Source organism: Hypanus sabinus, chromosome 18, assembly GCF_030144855.1.
Source record: "Hypanus sabinus isolate sHypSab1 chromosome 18, sHypSab1.hap1, whole genome shotgun sequence".
In the NCBI taxonomy this organism is placed as follows: domain Eukaryota; kingdom Metazoa; phylum Chordata; class Chondrichthyes; order Myliobatiformes; family Dasyatidae; genus Hypanus; species Hypanus sabinus.
This window is the reverse complement of record NC_082723.1, coordinates 83,548,202-83,569,502: the sequence shown is the minus strand read 5'-3', so window position 1 is coordinate 83,569,502 and position 21,301 is coordinate 83,548,202. Positions and strand designations below refer to the sequence as shown.

Below are 21,301 nucleotides of genomic sequence, written 5' to 3'. Positions count from 1 at the left end.
AAGAGAAACAATAGAGGAATTTTTTTACAGAATTAACTTCTAAAGAGACCCACAATGGGCAATCTTTATGATAAATGTAATATGACCAAAAAGTAATATTTCTTATATTGGCAGCCCAATAGTAAAACCTAAAATTGGGTAGGGCTAATCCACCCATCTCTTTATTTCTTTGTAGGTAAACTTTACTTAAATGAGTTTGTTTATTATTCCAAATATAAGATGTTAAAATTGAATCTAAAGAATTAAAGTAGGTCTTAGGAATAAAAATAGGTAATGCCTGAAAAAGATATAAAAATTTAGGAAGAACCTTCATTTTAATTGAATTAATTCAGCCAATTAGGGATAAAGAAAGAGGAGAAAGCGTCTTTTTCACATAATTCAATAAAGGGTTTAAGTTTTCTTTAAACAAATTCTTGAATTTTTTAGTAATTGTTACACCTAGATATGTAAATTGACTTGTAACAACTTGGAACGGAAATCTGACATTTGATGACATTAGGTCATTTAAAGGAAATAGCTCACTTTTATGTAAGTTTAGCTTATATCCTGAAAAATAACTAAACTGGGAAATTAAAGAAAGAACAGAAGGTAAAGAAATTTCAGTGTTAGAGATAAAAAGTAAAATATCATCAGTGTATAATGAAATTTTATGAATCGTACCTTCCCTTAGTATACCAGAAATATCCTTAGATTCTCGAAATGCTATTGCTAAGAGTTCGATAGCTGAAGCAAAAAGTAAAGGACTAAGTGGGCAACCTTGTCTAGTTCCCCACTGTAATTTAAAGGGCTTAGAAATTTGAGAGTTAGTAATAACCAGAGCAGTAGGAGACAGGTAAATTAATTTAACCCAACGAATAAAATTAGGCCCCAAATTAAACTTTTCTAAGGTCTTAAAAAGATAATTCCACTCAATCCTATCGAAGGCTTTTTCTGCATTTAAGGAATGCACTCTGATTTTTTTTGGATGGTGAATATATCACATTCAATGACTGACGTATATTAAAATGTGAGTAACGGTTTTTAATAAATCCTGTCCGGTCATGTGATATAATAGATGGTAGAATATTCTCAAGTCTTTGAGCTAAGATTTTTGATAAAATTTTTGCATCAACATTTAATAAAGAAATCGGTCTGTATGAAGAACATTCAGCTGGATTTTTTTTTAAGAGAAATAAAAGCTTCATGAAAAGATTGAGGGAGTTTACCTGATTTAAAGGACTCTGATAAAACAGAGGATAAATAAGGTGTAAGTAACGTAATGAAAGTTTTATAAAACTCCCCAGGAAAGCCATCAGGTCCTGGGGTCTTACCAGAATGTAAAGCACGTATAGCCTCAGCCACTTCTTCATTGGAAATAGGCTGATCTAATTGTATTAGGCTATCAGCAGACAATGTATTACTGAAAAAAGCATTCATATAGGTATCATCTGAAGAAGAGTCAGACTGATACAACTTAAGGTAAAAGTCTTTAAATACATTGTTAATTTCAGAATGGTGGATATCTTATTACCACTATCTTTAAAAATTTCTGTTTTTTGATGATTAACTGTAAAAGATTTTAAGTAATTGGCTAAAAAGAGGTACCAATGTTCCAGAAATCTGAATCCCTGCCTCCCTGCTCCAATCCCTCAGTCATGCATTTATCCTCCTCCTCATTCTATTCCTATTCTCACTGTTGCGTGGCACAGGCAGTAATCCTGAGATTACTACCTTTGCGGTTCTGCTTCTCAACTTCCTTCCTAACTCCTTGTAGTCTTTTTTCAGGACCTCTTCCCTTTTCCTACCTATTTCATTGGTACCAATATGCACCAGAACCTCTGGCTGTTCTCCCTCCCATTGCAGGATATCTTGGACGCAATTTGAACGATATCTTGGTCAGACCTTGGCACCTGGGAGGCAAACTGCCATCCGAGTTTCTTTCCTGCTTCCAGAGTCGCTTGTCTGAACCCCTAACTATAGAGTCCCCTATCACTACTGCCTTCCTCTTCCTTTCCCTACCTTTCTGAGCTATAGGCCCACTGTTGCTTCCCCCAGATAGGCTGTTTCCCCTTCACCCCCAACAGTACTCAAACAGGAGTACTTAAGGGGTACAGCCACAGGGGTACTCTTTAGTACCTGACTCTTCCCCTTCCCCCTCCTGACTGTGACCCAGTTGTCCATCTCCCATGGCCCGGTGTGACCACCCACCTGTAACTCCACTCTGTCACCTCCTCGCTCTCCCAACCTAGGTGATGGTCATTGAACTGCATCTCCAGTTCCCTAATTCGGTCCCTTAGGAGCTGCAGCTCGACACACATGGTGCAGATATGGCCGCCTGAGAAGCTGAGAGACTCCAGGACCCCTCACATCTGACACCGAACACAGAAAACTGGCCTCATATACATACTTTGTATCTTGCCTCATCCCGTTACCACCTAAGCCCGTTGAACCAAAGTCCTATCACTCTGCCACCTCTCATTCCACTTCCTGCTCCAATACTGTCTGCTGGAAACAGCGGTCTTCTTTATAAACCTTTCATGCTCTACTGGCTGACATCACACGCATGTGCAGTCTCACCTCTCTTTAACCTGAGTATTAAAAAACTCCCTTCGCTCCGAAAAATCAGTTCACTCGCAGCCTTCTTGCTCTGAATCATTTCACTTCTTTCAGTACTTTCCCTTGCAACCATAGGGGATACCACATTTGTCATTTCACCTTTTCCATTCCCAACATCCAAGAATCAGAGTCTTTCCAAGTGAAGCAATGATTGAGTTTCACTTTGAGTCTACTGCATTTGGTGATGAAGCTCTGAAGAGAGATTCTAGGGAGCTAGCTAGAAAGCTTAAGAACAGGTCCTCCAGGGTAGTATTCCTAGGCAGATGAATGTGTGGCTGAGAAACTGGTACAGGGGGCAGGGATTCAAATTTCTGGGTCATTGGCATTTGTTTTGGGGAAGGTACAGCCTGCACAAAATGGTTTGTATGACAGGAAAGATCCCAGCATGAATACAGCATTGGCTGACTGGCAGGGGGCAAAAAATGGGAATAACCTTTTACTGGTTGGCTGCTGGTGATGAGTGGTGTTCCACAGGGGTCTATGTTGGCAGGTAGTTTTGAGGAAACGGGGAGGCTACAGAAAGACTGAGAAAGATTCGGAGAATGGCAAAGTGGAAGATCCAACTAATGTATTCTCATTTTGCGATCAAAAATTCCTTAAATCGCTGGTGAAAGCGTATCTTGCTCATTTCATGTTGTAACATTGCACCTATGGTTCATTCAAAATACCAATGAACCTGCTGTACACAGCAATCAGAGTAACTCCTTCTTACTCTAAAATACCGAAACACCCCTTTCCCAGGTTTCTAAGATGATACATATTTTGGACTCTGCTTACTCTTACAAAATGTAACCTTCAAGCAAACACTTTAAGTACGGATGATTCATTATCAATATAAAGTAACAAACTGGGACATAAATTTCCTGGCTGAAAACTGATAAAGCCTAGTTAAAGGCTCTGTAAAAATGATTTGGGGGGGGTGGGGGGAGAGAAGAGGGTGTGTGTGTTTGTGTGTGTATGTATATATATAGAGGCTTCCGTTAATTGGGGTGCAAGTCTGGGCAAGGTTTTTTTTAAATGGAAGACTGGCAGTTGCCCAAGCTGCAAGTCTCCTCTCTCCACACCACTGAAGGGTGTTAGGACTCATACAGCTTGGCATACAGCTTGTCATCGCAGAGCAACGTGTGGTTAAGTGCCTTGCTCAAGGACACACACGCCGCCTCCGCCAAGGCTCGAACTAGCAAACTTTCAGATCACTAGACGAATGCCTTAATCGCTTGTTGAAATTTCGCAGAATAGCTATAAAAAAGTACATCTTATTGCATTGGCGCGTGGCCAAGTGGTTAAGGCGTTTGCAAAAGGGAGTTTATGGAATTTTTTCATGACATCAAAAAGTGCCAGTGCATTTCAGCCAATTAAGTTTTTGCCTAAAATCACCTTTGAAGTTTCACTGAAAACAATAATCTCTAGAATTGATCTGTTCCTGACACTTTGGTATGTGATGTATACAGGTTATCTCCTAGTGGCAAAATCTCCAAGTTATTGTAGTGCCTCACATAATTTGGATTGAGGGAGTGAAGTATGATTAACCATATAACAATTACAGCACGAAAACAGACCATCTTGTCCCTTCTAGTCCGTGCCAAACGCTTACTCTCACCTAGCACCACCATCCATTCCTTTCCTGTCCATATACCTATCCAATTTTTTTGGGATAAGAATTCAATCAAATAACTTTTTTTAGAGTATTTCTCATTTATACAACACAGCATCAGTCTCCAAATGCTGAAGACCACCCTATTTTCTGGTTTCGGCTGTAGACAACTGGATTTTGGAAAATTTAACTTTGTTCAATAAACCGTGTTAGTTACCTTTCCATTATAACTTGGCTGCAAAGAATTTGAACTGGTTGTCTTTCTTGCTTCTAATCTATAGTCAATATTTTCCATATTGGCTCTGCTAAATTTTGATTGTGTTTCTGAATTCTTATTCCCCATAATTTCTGTATTGATGTGCTCAGTAAAGCTGGCTGATTCTCTATTTTGTTGATCACAAGTTGATATTTCTTGGTGTGGCATTTGGCTGGTGGAAGGCATTCTTGATTTGAGACAGCTGGCACTGTCGTCTTCAAGGATACTTCTACTGCTTAGCTTACTGTTTTCAATCGGAATTTCATCTGAAAATGATACTCTCAAATCTTCCCTGGATCGATTACAAACATTCTTCCCAACAGAACAGAAAGAGGAACGGACTGGTTTTGTAATCATCTGAATTTTGTAATCATCTGAAAGGCAAAAATGTTACAATATAGTTCTGTTGAAAATAAACACACTTTCTAATAAATAGTTGATTATCTTTAATATTATTACTTGTCTTTAAAACTGTAACTGAAATTGTAAAGGAATAATGAGTTTAACTATAAAACTTCATCACTTTTTCTGGTAAATGACCATCACAAACAATAACATGTAACTTCTGTTGTGTATTTAATATTTTAATAATGTTTGAGTGACCTTGTGAGCACATTGTTTAATTAACCATTGTTGGCCATTTAAATAATTAATTTATTTGAAAAAATATGTTGATCTCATCACGTCTGATCCACACACGCCTCACTCAAAGTAAACTTGAATTTTCTGATTCCATGTTTTTCCTTGAATGAGATTAATATTTTAATGCTATAAAAGATAGCAATTTCTCTTTGGAATTGGATACATTCCAATGCAACAGTACTGAAGTGAGGTGAGGCAATGGGCCGACTACCAAGGGCAAGGAGGAACCGAAGTTCAATCAATTTAAGCTCTGTGCCAAATCTGAAAGGATGGGTACTGGCCTCGTCGAGGCAGCTGGATTTCAGATCCCGGATCCAGGCTCCAGACTATATCAAAGTGACAGGACCTGATGTTTAGATGATGATTTAATTTGCAGGCCAGATTGAAAAGGTCAGAGTGTAGGACCGGAGATAAGGGACAGGCCGGTACAGCTCTGTGTTAAACTGAGGCTCGATGGACGGCTTCTCGTTGTGGACTTCAGTTCAGAATGCTATTTGCTCAAGTTTACTGTTTGCATGATTTTCTTTTATCTCTGTCTAGTGTGTGTTTGACAGTCTTTTTTAATTGGGGGGGGGGTTTCTTTACTTTCATAGCTGTCTGTTCAAGGTGGAATAGAGTATATTTTGACAATGGAAATATACCTGATGTATCGTCAGTGCCACATGAACATTCAATGAAAATCATTTGAAGTCATACTACTCCCGCACTACGTCATCAGACCCTTCATTACTTTCATATTTTATGCAACGTCACCCAATGTGTCACAAGGCATGAAAAGGAACAACAACAAGATCAGCATATCTGTAAATGTAGGAGCAATTTTGGGGAGACATTAGAATGTGGATGCAGAAATGGATAGCAGTTTTAGTAATTGAACAACTCACAATTCACACATTGTCTGTTGCACACTTCAGACGTAAGCATTTGACCTGTAGCAGTCAGGCAGATCTCCGTGACCATTCCTTTATTGAAAATCTTTGCCTTCGGTGTGCTTCATATCTCGATTGGATGAAGAAAGGAACATCATTCCTGAGTGTTCCTGTGTAATTAACCCTCCAGCTGCTGATTAGAATTCAAGCTGTACCAATACTAATGTACCTGCATTTTCAAATACAAATCTAGAAGGCTTTACCTTCACTGGGCTGAATCCGATTTTGTCCAATTCTCAAATGTTTAGTTTCCTACAAGAAAAGATAATTTTATTATAAAGCTTCAATTAGACTATATACTGTTCTAGTATCATGTTCAGAAAGAACATCTGACAAATGTATAAAAGATTAATAACATTCCCATTTTCAAATGTACACAAATAGTCCAGGTTACACTCTGTTGGTTTGACAGTAATTATTCAAAATTTAGTCTGCTTGAATTTGTTCATGTAATTTCTGAAGAATATAGAGGAAGATGCATGTAAAATAGACTAATTAATATTTATAAGATAAGATCTAATTTGTTTTAACAAATTCATCAAATTGAATAGAGACCACAATTGATAAAAAAACATGAAACATAATTTGACTGAGGCTGAAGGGCAGCTGATGTGTGGCAGCTCTTGTAGTGATACAGCTACCTGATACAGGTAGGAACATATAACATAGAATAGTACAGCACATTACAGGCCCTTCAGCCCACAATGTTGTGCCGACCCTCAAACCCTGCCTCACATATAACCCCCCACCTTAAATTCCTCCATATACCTGTCTAGTAGTCTCTTAAACTTCACTAGTGTATCTATCTCCACCACTGACTCAGGCAGTGCATTCCACACACCAACCACTCTCTGAGTGAAAAACCTTCCTCTAATATCCCCCTTGAACTTCCCTCTCCTTACCTTAAAGCCATGTCCTCTTGTACTGAGCAGTGGTGCTCTGGGGAAGAGGCGCTGGTTGTCCACTCTGTCTATTCCTCTGAACATCCTGTACACCTCTATCATGTCTCCTCTCATCCTCCTTCTCTCCAAAGAGTAAAGCCCTAGCTCCCTTAATCTCTGATCATGATCTATACTCTCTAAACCAGGCAGCATCCTAGTAAATCTCCTCTGTACCCTTTCCAATGCTTCCATGTCCTTCCTATAGTGAGGCGACCAGAACTAGACACAGTACTCCAAGTGTGGCCTAACTAGAGTTTTATAGAGCTGCATCATTACATCGCGTCTCTTAAACTCTATCCCTTGACTTATGAAAGCTAACACCTCATAAGCTTTCTTAACTACCCCATCTACCGGTGAGGCAACTTTCAGGGATCTGTGGACATGTAACCCCAGATCCCTCTGCTCCTCCACACTATCAAGTATCCTGCCATTTACTTTGTACTCAGCCTTGGAGTTTGTCCTTCCAAAGTGTACCACCTTACACTTCTCCAGGTTGAACTCCATCTGCCACTCCTCAGCCCACTTCTGCATCCTGTCAATGTCTCTCTGCAATCTTCGACAATCCTCTACACTATCTACAACACCACCAACATTTGTGTCATCTGCAAACTTGCCAACCCACACTTCTACCCTCACATCCAGGTCGTTAATAAAAATCACGAGAAGTAGAGGTGTCAGAACAGATCCTTGTGGGACACCATTAGTCACAACCCTCCAATCTGAATGTACTCCCTCCACCACAACCCTCTGCCTTCTGCAGGCAAGCCAATTCTGAAACCACCTGACCAAACTTCCCTGGATCCTATGCCTTCTGACTTTCTGAATAAGCCTACCGTGTGGAACCTCATCAAGTGCCTTATTAAAATCCATGTAGATCACATCCACTGCACTACCCACATCTATATGCTTGGTCACCTCCTCAAAGAACTCTATCAGGCTTGATAGACATGATCTACCCTTCACAAAACCATGCTGACTGTCCCTGATCAGACCAGGATTCTCTAAATGCCCATAGATCCTATCTCTAAGAATTTTTTCCAACAGCTTTCCCACGACAGATGTCAGGCTCACTGGTTTATAATTACCTGGACTACCCTTACTACTTTTTTGAACAAGGGGACAACATTTGCCTCCTTCCTATCCTCCGGTACCATTCCCGTGGACAGCAAGGACATAAAGATCCTAGCCAGAGGCTCAGCAATCTCTTCCCTCACCTCGTGGAGCAGCCTGGGGTATATTCCATCAGGCCCAGGGGACTTATCCGTCCTAACATATTTTAGCAACTCCAACACCTCCTCTCCCTTAATATCAACATGCTCCAGCACATCAACCTCACTGATATGGTCCTCACCGTATTCAAGTTCCCTCTCATTGGTGAATACTGAAGAGAAGTATTCATGTGAGTAAGGACCTCACCGAAGAGAAGTATTCGAGTGAGGACCTTGCTCACTTCCACAGCCTCCAGGCACGTCTTCCCACTTTTATCTCTAATCGGTCCTACCTTCACTCCTGTCATCCTTTTGTTCTTCACATAATTGAAGAATGCCTTGGGGTTTTCCTTAACCCTACTCACCAAGGCCTTCTCATTCCCCCTTCTTGCTCTTCTCAGCCCCTTCTTAAACTCCTTTCTTGCTACCCTATATTCCTCAATAGACCCATCTGATCCCTGCTTCCTAAACCTCATGTATGCTGCCTTTTTCCACCTGACTAGATTTTCCACCTCACTTGTCACCTATGGTTCCTTCACCCTACCATTCTTTATCTTCCTCACCAGGACAAATTTATCCCTAACATCCTGCAAGAGATCCTTAAACATCGGCCACATGTCCATAGTACATTTCCCTGCAAAAACATCATCCCAATTTACGCCCACAAGTTCTAGCCTCATAATTTGCCCTTCCCCAATGAAAAACTTTTCTGTCCTCTCTGATTCTATCCTTTTCCATGATAATGCTAAAGGCCAGAGAGTGGTGATCACTGTCCCCCAGATGCTCACCCACTGACAGATTTGTGACCTAACCCAGTTCATTACCTAATACTAGATCTAGTCAGCCTGTCAACATTCTGTGACAGGAATCCATCCTGGACACACTTAACAAACTTTGCCCCAGCTAAACCCTTGGAACTAATCAAGTGCCAATCAATATTAGGGAAGTTAAAGTCAATCATGATAACAACACTGTTATTTTTGCACCTTTCCAAAATCTGCCTCCCAATCTGCTCCTCGGTATCTCTGTTGCTACCAGGGGACCTATAGAATACCCCCAGTAGAGTAACTGCTCCCTTCCTGATCCTGACCCACCTATACTGACTCAAAAGAGGATCCTGCTACATTACCCACCCTTTCTGCAGCTGTAATAGTATCCCTGACCAGTAACGCCACCCCTTTTCTCCCCTCTCTATCCCTTTTAAAGCACTGAAATCCAGGAATATTGGGAATCCATTCCTGCCCTGGTGCCAGCCAAGTCTGCATAATGGCCACTACATCATAATTGCATTTATGTATCCAAGCTCCCAGTTCATCACCTTTGTTCCTGATGCTTTTTGCATTGAAGTACACACACTTTAGCCCTTCTACCTTACTACCTTTACACCCTTTATTCTGCTTCTCTTTCCTCAAAGCCTCTCTATCTGGCTTTACTCCATGCACTTCTTTCACTGCTCTATTGTTCCAGGTCCCATCCCCCCTTGCAAATTAGATTAAACCTTCCCAAACTATGCTAGCAAACCTACCAGCAAGGATATTGCTCCCCCTCAAGTTCAGGTGCAACCCATCCAATCTGTACAGGTCCCACCTTCCCCAGAAGAGATCCCAATGATCCAAAAATCTAAAACCCTGCCCGCTGCACCAACTCCTCGGCCACGCATTCAACTGCCATCTCCTCCGATTCTTACCATCAGTAACACGTAGCACTGGCAGCAATCCTGGGAATGCCACCCTTGAGGTCCTGTTCTTTAGCTTTCTGCCTCGTTCTCGAAACTCACACTTCAGGACCTCATCCCTCTTCCTGTCAATGTCATTGGTACCAACATGTATCACGACTTCTGGTTGCTTTCCCTCTCATACCAGGATGTCATGCACCTGGTCAGAGACATCCTGGACCCTGGCAACAAACCATATGGGTGTCCTTCTCACATCCACAAAATCTCCTGTGTATTCCCCTGACTATACAGTCTCCAATGATGACAGCTCTCCTCTTCTCCATCCCATCCTTCTGCACCACAGGGTCAGACTCAGTGCCAGAGGCCCTGCCACTGTGGTTCACACCTGGTCGGTTGTCCTCGCCAACAGTATCCAGGATGGTAAACTTATTATTCAGGGGAATATTATTCAGGGATGCTCTGCAGGGGAAAGGGAACTCACTGAGATACGTCCATGAAACTGGAACATTCTAGGAAGGAATTTGGGCAGAGGGATAAGAATGCAACTTAGAATCATATGGGTACCTTGGATAATAAGATACAATCGCTTATATGATATTATAGGCATCACTGATTTGTGGCTGAAATATGATCATAGCTAGGAGCTTAATGTCCAAGGATACACTTTGTATTGAGAGGACAGGCATGCAGGTTGAGGGAGTAGAAGGGGCTAGGTTGATAAAAAATGAAACCAAATCAGGAGAAAGAAGTGACAAAGGATCACTTTGTAGAATCATGGGTAGAATGAAAAAACTGCAAAGGCTTTTTAAAACCAGCAGAAAGCAACTAAAAAAGTAATAAAGAAAGAAAAGATGGCATACAAAAGTAGGCTATCCAATAACATTAAACAGGACTAAACAAAGTTCTTTCAGAAATTTGAAGTGTAAAACAGGCAACAGAAGATATTGGATCACTGGAAAGTGATGCTGGAGAGGTGGTAATGGGATGCAAGGAAATGGCAGATGATCTAATTAAGTATTTTGCATTAGGCTTCACTGTAGAAGATATCAGTAGTCTGCCAGAACTTAGAGATTGTCAACTGGCAGAAGTATGTGAGGTTGCCATTACTAAGGAGAAGGTGCTTGAGAAACTGAAAGATCTGAAGGAGGACAAGTCACCTGGAGAAAGGATCTGCATCCCAGGGTTCTGAAAGAGGTGGTTGGAGAGACTGTGGAGGCATTACTGATGATCTTTCAAAAGTAATGTTTTCTGGCATAGTTCCAGAGGAATGGAAAACTGCTAATGTAATTTCACTCTTCAAAAAGGGAGAGAGAAAGATGAAAGTAAATTATATGGCAGTTCATCTGATACAAGTCATTGAGAAGATAAAATTTAAAATGGACATAAAATTCAAACACCTTTGGTTCATTGGGACTTGAGAGTCCTTTCATAGGATTTCCTGTCGGTTCACTTTCAGGTTGAGCAGGTTATGAGGAAGGCAAATGCGATGTTAGCATTCTGTTCAAGAGTACTGGAATATGAAAGAAAGGATGTAATCTTGAGGCTTTACAAGACACTGGTGACGTCTCACTTGGAGTATGGTGAACAGTGTTCAGTTTTGCTGACATTGGCGAGAGTTCAAAGAAGGTTCACAACAATGGTTCTGGGATTGAAATGGTTATCAAATCAGGAGTGTTGATGTTGTCTGGGACTGTACACATTGGAATTCAGAAGAAACGAGGGGGGATCTCATTGAAAACTGACAAATTTTGGGGGTCTTGATAGAGCGGATGTGAATAGGATGTTACCCATGCTGGGAGAATTTAAGATCAGAGAGAGGACACAACCTCAGAATAGAAGGCTGTCCATTTAGAAAAGAGATGATGAGGAATTACTTTTTCCAGAGAGTGGTGAATCAGTGGAATTCTTTGCCACAGAGACTGTGGAGGTCAAGTCATTGGGTATATTTACAGTAAGTGTTGATAGATGTTAAAAGGATATGGAGAGAGGACATGAGATTGGTGCTGAGAAGGAATTGAATCAGCCGTGACAAAATGGTGGAGCAGACTCGATGGGTCAAATGGCCTTAATTCTGCTCCTATATCTGATGGTCTTATGATTTGATTGAGGTTTTCAAGATATTAAGATAATCTAATCAACAAGGTTTATTAAGAAACTATTTCCACTCAGGACATCATCATCATGATCAGGTACCGTGCCGAGTTTGAGCTTTGACTGCCATGGCCCACACACTCCTGTTTCAGGTCAAATGGATCAATCCATTGGTATTCATTTCCAATTTTCTGGCCGCTGTCTCCATCATCTTTTGTCTTTGTCTTCCTCTTGTTCTTCCCTTCAATCTTTCCCAAAACTACCATGCATTCTAACTCCTCTTTCCTAATCACATGTCCAATGAAGTTACATTGCCTTTTCATGATCTCCATTATTTCTACTTTTGTATTTGCTCTGTTCATGACACCCTCGTTAGATATTTGTTTCATCCATGATATTCTTTGCATCCTCCTCAAAAACCACATCTCTGCTGTTCAGTGACTGAAACTTAGAATTTATGCTTTCAGACCAAGATAAGGAAATATTTCTCAGTGAGAAAGATTTCCACAAGGAAGACTTTTTCGGGTCAAAGACATTTTAGTTAACCGGAGTTAATAAGGGATAGTGGTCAAGAGCATGTATATACAGTAGAGATAGTTCACAGGTCAGCTAAAATATCATTAAACGGTGTCCGATGTCTTACAGTCTAAAAATGCTGGAGGAACACTGTCAGACTGAATGGCCATTTCCTCCTCCTGTGTTTCTATATTAAACTCCTTTAATCGCATCTCCTTACTCAGGCATTCATCCACCTTTTTACTCCTTTCTACTTATTGTATTCCATTAAATCACCTTTTACTCAGTTAAAAATTTGATAAAAATCCAAGGTATTCTCACATGCACGTTGTGCTGTCTTTACAACAGTTATTTAGTTTATAATATTTTTGCTTAGTAATTCATTCGATAGTATTTTCTAGTTAGAATTAGGAGTGTTTAAAGTATATTCATTGCATGTAAAATATATTGGCATGCGATGACGTCACATCCGGTTTCGCCGCGTCTTGTGGGAAAATACCGGTTTGGAATTAACGCGAGGGTGGGGGCTTACCACGAGGCACACCTGAGCAGAAGTTGTTTTGCAGGCATGAGAAATCACAGTGAGAGCAACGCTGTAAGTTAATAGATAATCGATATATTGAACTAAGATGTTAATGCCGATCCTGTTAGAAGTAACGACGGTCGATAATGTTTATGCTTTCGTTAGTTAAAGAGTTGCGGATAGTTTGCATGGAAGTGTATTTAAAGTAGTCAATGGAGCAGGTAAACTCTCCCTGTATACTGCACCTTGGTGTAATGTAGTTATAGTCACCTTTGCAAGTATTTACAATTGAAATGTGATATTAAGGAAGGAACAAATACTGTATCAATCTTGTATTGTTTTATCAACAGTTTTCACCATATGTTAATGTGAAGAGTGAACAGTAAATGGTTAATCTTACTGCGATCTGGTTCGTATTGACTGTGGTTTATCTCGACGTTTAATTCGGCATTTCGTTACACGCGAAGGAGAACGTTACACACGTATATGCACAGTGGCTGCTTCATTAGGTATACCTGTACTGAAGAAATGGCCACTGAGTGTACGTTTGTGGTCTTGTGCTGTTGTAGCCTGTCCACTTCAAGGTTCACATCTTGTGCATGCAGAGTGCCCTTTTGTATCCCACTGTTCTAATGTGTTTGAGTTCCTGTCACCTTCCTGTCAGCCTGGAGCAGACAGGCCCTACTCCTCTGATCTCTCTCATTTTCGAACACAGAACTGCTGCTCACCATAGGTGGCCAAAAGCTTGATCAAAGGGATGAGATTAAATAAATCTTATACTGATCACCCCTTTCACTGAACACTCTAGAGAATATTGTGCATGAAAATCCCAGGAGATCAGCAGTTTCTGAGATATTTAAACCATTCTGTCTGGCAACAACAATCACATTTCACATAAATCACATTTCCTGCCCATTCTGATGCTTAGCTAAACAACAACTAAACCTCGAGATAATGTTTGCATGATTTTATGCATAGAGATTGCAACTATGGGATCACTGTCATCATCATCAGTATGCTCACTGTCTTCCTGATTCTGGTAAGTGAAGCTACACTGGGCGTATGTTATTTCTACTTTATATAGGCTGTGTATTTTTATGTGTTATTTGGAAGCTTCATAGCTTAAAGGTTACTGGAAAGAGTGTTTCTGCTAGTAACGCTGGCGCCGTGTGACTTCTGCTGGTGACTTCATGTGTTTCTGCCACGAGTGCTGCTGAGAGCGCTTGTGTGAGATTTTTGCTGCGGTGGACAGTGCTGCAATAATTGTAGAAAAGTATTCCTACATTATATAGTCTGTGTATTTATCAGATCATTCCTGCTTTTACTGTATGTTACTGTTATTTTAGGTTTTATGTGTTATTTTACATGATTGGGTAGGTTATTTTTTGCGTCTCCAAATGCTCACAAATTTTTCCCATATAAATAAATGGTAATTGCTTCTTCACTTTACAACATTCCAGCTTATGAACCATTTCACAGGAATGCTCTACCTTCGAATAGCGGGGGGAACCTGTACTCTTCTCTGGCTCTTCTGTGAACTTCTAATATTTCCCGTTTTCACAAAAGGGAGTTAACGGAAATTGTCATGATGTTACAATGTACCAATGACAATCAATTTTTTGCCTAAGCTCACCTTTGAAGTTTAGCTGAAAACGTAAGCCACTCAAATCAATTTTACCTGGGGCTTCTGTTCTATGATGTCATCTTCTAGAGGCAAAACCTCCAAGTTGTTGTAAATTCATGGTGAGAAATGTAGTGCCTCATGTAGGTTCAATCAAGAGGGTGGGGTATGATTAAGAATACAATCAATGAATAGTTTCCCATATATATTTCCCATATACACAATACCGCATCAGTCCCCTAATACAAGGGACAACTGAACAGTGGAAAAAATCAACTTAGTTAAATGAACCGTGTTTGTTACCTTTCTGTCAGTAAAGCTTCTCTTTGAACAAGTTGTATGAAGGGACGTTAAAGAGTTGCTGGGTGATAATAACTGTTGTTGATCAACAAGGCGGTGAGCAGATGATGTTCTATAATGCAACATTTGGCTAGTAGAAAGCATTCCTGATCTGTGAATGCTGGTACTGTCATCCTCATCGATACTTTTACAGCTCCTGGATTTGGTATTTGATTTCACATCTGGACAGATTAAGAACATGAAAAATGGGAAAAGATCAGCATTTTTGCCTAACCAGGTAATTTTATCATCCTACATATACAATATTCAGTTTATGTTAATAAACATTGCAGCTTTCAGTTACCCTTCCTTAAATATATGCCAAGAGTGAGAATATTTGCTTTTATTTGCTGGATATTGAAATTTCCTCTGCCATTACAAAACCTGGGAGAATTCAGATTTAGTTCATTGTTTTTCATCTAAGTTTTTGTCTGAAAATGCTACTCTCAAACTTTCACTGGAATAATTGCAAACATACTTCCCAGCAGAACATAAAGAGGATCAGAGTGCTAATTAAAGCCATAGCAACACAGCCCCTGTGGAACACCATGAGTCACCGGCAGCCACCCAGAAAAGGTTCCTTTTATTCCCACTTTGCCTCTTGCCAATACCTGGTGTAAATAAAGCAGTGGCGTATCTTTCCTGTAATACCACGGCTCTGAACTTGCTAAGCAGCCATATGTGTGATATCTTGTCAGACCTTCTAAAAATCCAAGTAGACAACATTAACTGATTCTCCTTTGTCCTGTTCGTTATTTCTTCGAAGAATTCCAACAGATTTGTCAGGAAATATTTACCCTTGAGGGAGACATTCTGAATATGGCCGACTTGATCATGTACCTCCAAGTATCCTGAAAACACAATCAACTCAAACGTCTTCCCAAGCACTGAGGTCAGATGAATTGTCCTATAATTTCCTCTCTTTTTCCTTGCTCCACTATTTTCCAGTCTTCCGGAACTATTCCGGGATCTAGTAATTCTTGAAATATTATTACTAAGCCTCCACAGTCTCTTCAGCCAGTTCTTTCAAAAGACTGGGGTGTTCATCATCAGGTCCAGGTGACTCAATATCTACCTTCAGACTTTTCAGTTTCCCAACACCTTCGTCCTAGTAATGGCAACATCATACACTTCTGATCGCTGACACTCTCCAACTCCCACCATACTATGAATGTCTTCCCCAGTGAAGACTGATGCAAAATACTTATACAGTTCATCTGCCATTTCCTTGCTCCACATTACTACCTCTCTAGCGTTGTTTTCCTGTTGTCCGATATCCACTCTCACTTCCCCTTTACACTTTATGTATCTGAAGAAGTTTCTGGTATCCTTTTCCATAGCTTAGCTTACTTTCGTATTTCATCTTTAACACCTCAAAGACTTTTTAGTTGCCTTCTGTTGGTTTTTAAAAGATTCCCAATCATCTAACTTTGCACTAATTTTTGATATATGATATGCCCCCTCCTTGGCTGTCATTTTGGCTTTGACGTCTCTTGTAAGCCATTGTTGTATCATTTTGCCTTTGGAATACTTCTTCCTCTCTGGGATCTGCATATCCTGTGCTTTCCAAATTGCTTCCAGAAATTACAGCCGTTGCTGCTCTACCATCATCCCTGCCAGTGTTCTTTCTTGTTAATTTTGACCAACTCCTTTCTCATGCCCCTTTTCTCCACTGTAAAACTGATATATTTGACCTTAGCTTCTCCTTCTCACATTTCATGGCAAATTTGATTATGTTATCATCACTTTCCCTCAGGGTTCTTTTACCTTCAGCTCTCTAATCAATTCTGGTTCTCTGCACAACAGTCCAGAACAGCTGATTTCTAGAGGGCTCAAACATGAACTACTATGAAAAGCCCTCCAAGACATTCTTAGAGAATCACACTCTTGGGATCCTGCACCAGCATGATTTTCCCAATCTGCCTCCATATTGCAATATCACATGACTATTGTAAATTGTCCTTTTGGCATGCATTTTTCTATTTCCCATTTTAATTTATAGGCTATATCCTTACTACTAGTAGGAGGCCTGTATTAAACTACTATCATGCCTTTTCACCCTTGCAGTTCCTTCGCTCCTTCCCCAACAATTCAACACTTTTTAACCTGTTGTCACCTCTTTTGAATGACCTGATTTCAGTTTTATCAACAGAGCCATGCCACAGCCTCTGCCTTCCTGCCTGTCCTTTCGATACAATGTGTACTCTTGGATGTTAAGCTCCCAACTGTAATCTTCTTTCAGCCAGAACTCAGTGAAGTCCACAATGTCACACATGCCAACCTGTAACAATGCTACAAGTTCATCTACCTGATTTTACATACTGTGTGCATTCACATCTTCAGACCTTCAGACTTTTCAATTTTGGTGACCTTTTACACTGCACCTCATCCTGTTGACAGCAATTTTGTCCTATCATGAGTTCCTTCGAGCAAGGAGTCTCACTACACACTGCCTCTGTTTGTGAACCAACTACAGGTGTCCCTCAATTTTTGAATGTTCGCTTTACAACAACTCACTGTTACAAAAGACCTACATTAGTTACCTGTTTTTGCTAACAGAAGGTGTATTCATTGTTAAGAAAAAAGGCAGCGTGCGCCGAGCAGCCAAGTTCCTCCCCCAGAACTGCATTCTAGCCATCATTGTTTAAACATGTGCCTGTGAGCATCTGTGCTTTATGTTGATTTATTTTGTGCATCCGTTAGCAAGATGAGTTCTAAGGTATCGGAAAAGCCTAAAAGAGCGCATAAGGGGGTTACACTTAGCGTAAAACTAGACATAATTAAGCGTTTTGATCACGGTGAACTACATAAGGATACAGTGAGTTTGGCTAAGTATTTGTGGAAGTTGACGAAGATGATGCTGAAGAGGTTTTGGCATCCCACGACCAAAAACTGAGAGATGAAGAGCTGATGAAGGGGAAAGGATAACAATTGAAACCGAACACAGTGGCAAAAGTGAAGTCGTCCAGGAAGTGAACATGAAGCAATTGCGTAAGATTTTTGCTGTGATTGACAATGCTGCAATGTTTGCAGAAAAGTATGATTTTAATTTTGAAAGGGTCTGTAGGTTTAGGGCATGTTTGCAAGATGGTTTGAGTGCTTACAAAGAAGAGTATGATAGAAAAATGTGCGAGGTTAAGCAGTGAAGCCTACTGTCATTTTTCAAGCCTTCAACATCAGCCACAGATGACGATGAACCTTGAACTTTGACATCGAGGCAGGCAGACATAAAAGAAGGTGACCTGCCTGCCCTGAAGGAAACAGACGACAATGAGATGACACCCCTGTCTCCTCTACCTTCCGCACCCCAACCACCGACAACTCAGCCTAATGCACCATCATCAGTGTGCTCACTGTCTTCCTGATTCTGGTACGTGAAACTACACTGAGCATATATTATTTCTACTTTATATAGGCTGTGTATTCTTATGTGTTATTTGGTAGCTTCATTTCTTAAAGGTTACTGGAAAGAGTGCTTCTGCCGGGAGCGCTTGCGCCATGTTTTTGCCGCGAGTGTTGCCGAGAGTGCTTGCGTGAGATTTTTGCCCAGTGGCCAGTGCTGCAATAATTGCAGAAAAGTATTCCTACATTATATAGGCTGTGTATTTATCAAATCATTCCTGCTTTTACTATATGTTACTGTTATTTTAGATTTTATGTTTTATTTGGCATGATTTGGTAGGTTATTTTTTGGGTCTGCGAACGCTCACAAATTTTCCCCCTATAAATAAATGGTAATTGCTTCTTCACTTTACAACATTCTGGCTTACAAACTATTTCATAGGAATGTTCTACCTTCAAATAGCAGGGGAAACCTGTACCTCATCATCAGCACTCTCATTCCCATGACAAATTGAAATAAAATAAGGAATTAAACAATAATGGAATACCGAATAAAGTATTACAGTTACAGTGACAGTGTAGTGTAGGGTGACAATAAGGTACAAGGCCAAAAATGAAGTAGATTGTGAGGTCTAGACCTATCATATTGAACTATGGGGCCAGTCAGCAGTGGGATAGAAGCTGTCCTTCAACCCTGGTGAGTATGTGCTTACAGACTTCTGTATTTTCTGTCCCATTGGAGGAAGTAATAGAGAAAATGACCATGGTGGGTGAGGCCTTTGATCAAATCAAATCAGTTTTGGTTGGTTGCCCCCGAGAGGCTGTCACTTCCCAAACATGCCACCATCTTACGTTCTCTGCTTTATCCAGGCATCTTTACCGACTACAGCTGACTCAATCTCTGCATACAGCAAACTCACCATCCCTGGAAGCAGTCCAGTGAATCATATACCTCATTCCCACAAGAGCAAGTTCATTTATTTATGGTTAAAGTGACTAACACCATACTAACATAAAATATTTTTCTTATTGAAAGTCTTCTGAAAATTCTTATACACTCAATCTTCTAGTTCTCCCTAGGCTATTCTTCTGGCAATATAGTCCAGTCAAAGATGATTTTCTTCTCATAATTCCATGTGTACTATTCTTTTCAAAATATTGTTCCTGCATTCTTCATCACTAATTGCACTTCATTCCTTAGAAGTGAGACTGATAATACAGAAACATTCAAAAAATTTTGTATATCCCATAAACAATAAAATATGTAAGAAAATGAAGTTCCGAACAAAATTAACATTATTAAATAAATAAATTGATTTCCTCAAATCAAATTATGAATGCAATGTGCAATTCAACCTGAGCTTTCCATTCTTCCTGGCAGCTATAAAACTTTCATTTGACACCCTGGCTTGTTTAACACTGGCATAGGGCTCCTGAATGATTGTCCAGAATTACCAGCAAGTTTCCAGTGGAAATTAGTCAATATGTTTTGGACTTCCACATTTGTAAGTTGGCATTCATCCTGGGAAGTAGCAGTAAGGAACTGCCCATATTTCTCAACAAATTCTCCCAAGTAAATCACAAAAATGTACAGAAAGATCTGAGGCAGTCAGGTTTAATGGTCAAATATGAATCACATCTCTTACCACTTTGATTATTAGATGCTCCATCCCACTTATACATGCTCGATTCACATAATCCTGCTCATCTGTGTCATAACTGAAGACCTTCTTCATCTGTTGACTGAAATTAATAACGAGACTGGAAGCTAAATCAGCATCATTATAGTATCAAATGTAATAAACATTCATACCAAAGCAAAATACAAGGGATGAAATAAAAAATAGATAATTCTGGAACAACATAGTTTAGATGGCTATGCAGAGGATTCCTTGTTTCACACTGCTCCTGTACAATTAATCCTTCACCAATGTCATTATTAAAGAACTATCAGTGGATCGAAACATAACTTCACTCATTCATAAAGGTTAAAATATGAAAAAAGAACAGAGAACATCAATAAAAATACCTTATTCATTCAGTAACTTTCTTCGATAAATGATTATAAGAACAGAACTATTTCCTGACCTCTTCCCCTTTTTATCTACTTCTGATATCTCATATTGTTCTTGTGAAATGCAGTCAAATTTGGCAGGATTTTTCTCAGTTGCACGGACAGGTCTGAGATCTGTTGATGACAAATCATTGTTGAGATATTGCAATTAATGAAATACAGTACATCAGTATTTGAAAGGACTGACTGTTAATTAGTCCATCAAATAAAATATTCTGAGCAATTATCAAATAAAGTATTTTGAGGAATAATCAGTGATGCAACATAAAGACCTACTAGACTAACAATCAGTACATCGGTAAATTATCAGCTCTGTATGATTTGGCAATGTGCAAGAGCTGCTTCAGTTAATTCAGCAGAATGATGGGCAGTTATTTAACTTTGACTTTAAAGAATGAACAAGCTGCTAAACTGTGGAAGAATAATTTAAATACATTGTACAAAGTTTCGTAAAGTTTCTCCCACTCCTCATTCAGCATATCAGACAGATACTATATAAAACATGAGAGAAAAATGACTCAAGATAATTTTACATGAGCATGCTTCTTTTGGAATATAAAGAAGCAATTTCAAGGGTCACTCCCTGATTTGAAAAGAAAATGCAGAGATGAAGTTGCTTAAGCTGGTTTAACAATATATTGAACAGATTTCCATAGCTTTAAACTACTTCTTCCTACATATTCCCACCCCATTTTCTAATGCAACTTTATCTATTGCATATCCACATATGAACAGTCAATACATTTAAATGTCATTTGGAGGGAGATTCAGAAAATAAATCTTAAGAAACAAATATTATGCAGACTGTGCATCAGTTATTTTAAACATTTTGCATGTCCAAAAGGATACAAACAATTATGGCTGCATAACTACATTGAAGAAGACTTGGCACACTGGTATAAACTGGATACTCTGTACAAATGGAATCTCAGTAGCTAGAGAATCTGCCTATAGA

General features: G+C 39.7%; 1 protein-coding gene across 1 annotated transcript; it reads right to left on the bottom strand.

Moving 5' to 3' along the window:
• Window positions 1-4,385: 4,385 nt before the first annotated feature.
• Window positions 4,386-19,955, bottom strand: LOC132407265 (uncharacterized). The gene is made up of 4 exons (XM_059993525.1): window positions 19,919-19,955; window positions 14,895-15,112; window positions 6,220-6,268; window positions 4,386-4,819 (listed from the first exon to the last, which is right to left on the bottom strand). Exons 1-4 carry the CDS (start codon window positions 19,953-19,955, stop codon window positions 4,386-4,388), a joined length of 738 nt encoding a protein of 245 aa, XP_059849508.1.
• Window positions 19,956-21,301: the final 1,346 nt, after the last annotated feature.

What these genes read in the sequence shown, in the direction of transcription:
- LOC132407265 (XM_059993525.1), bottom strand. Translation starts at nt 19,955, where the DNA reads ATGTATAAGTGGGATGGAGCATCTAATAATCAAAGTG. An exon ending in AGCATCTAATAATCAAAGTG is followed by an intron (nt 15,113 to 19,918) that starts GTAAGAGATGTG and finishes TAATCTGTCCAG; the next exon opens with ATGTGAAATCAAATACCAAA. An exon ending in GAAGCTTTACTGACAGAAAG is followed by an intron (nt 6,269 to 14,894) that starts GTAACAAACACG and finishes CTTTTCTTGTAG; the next exon opens with GAAACTAAACATTTGAGAAT.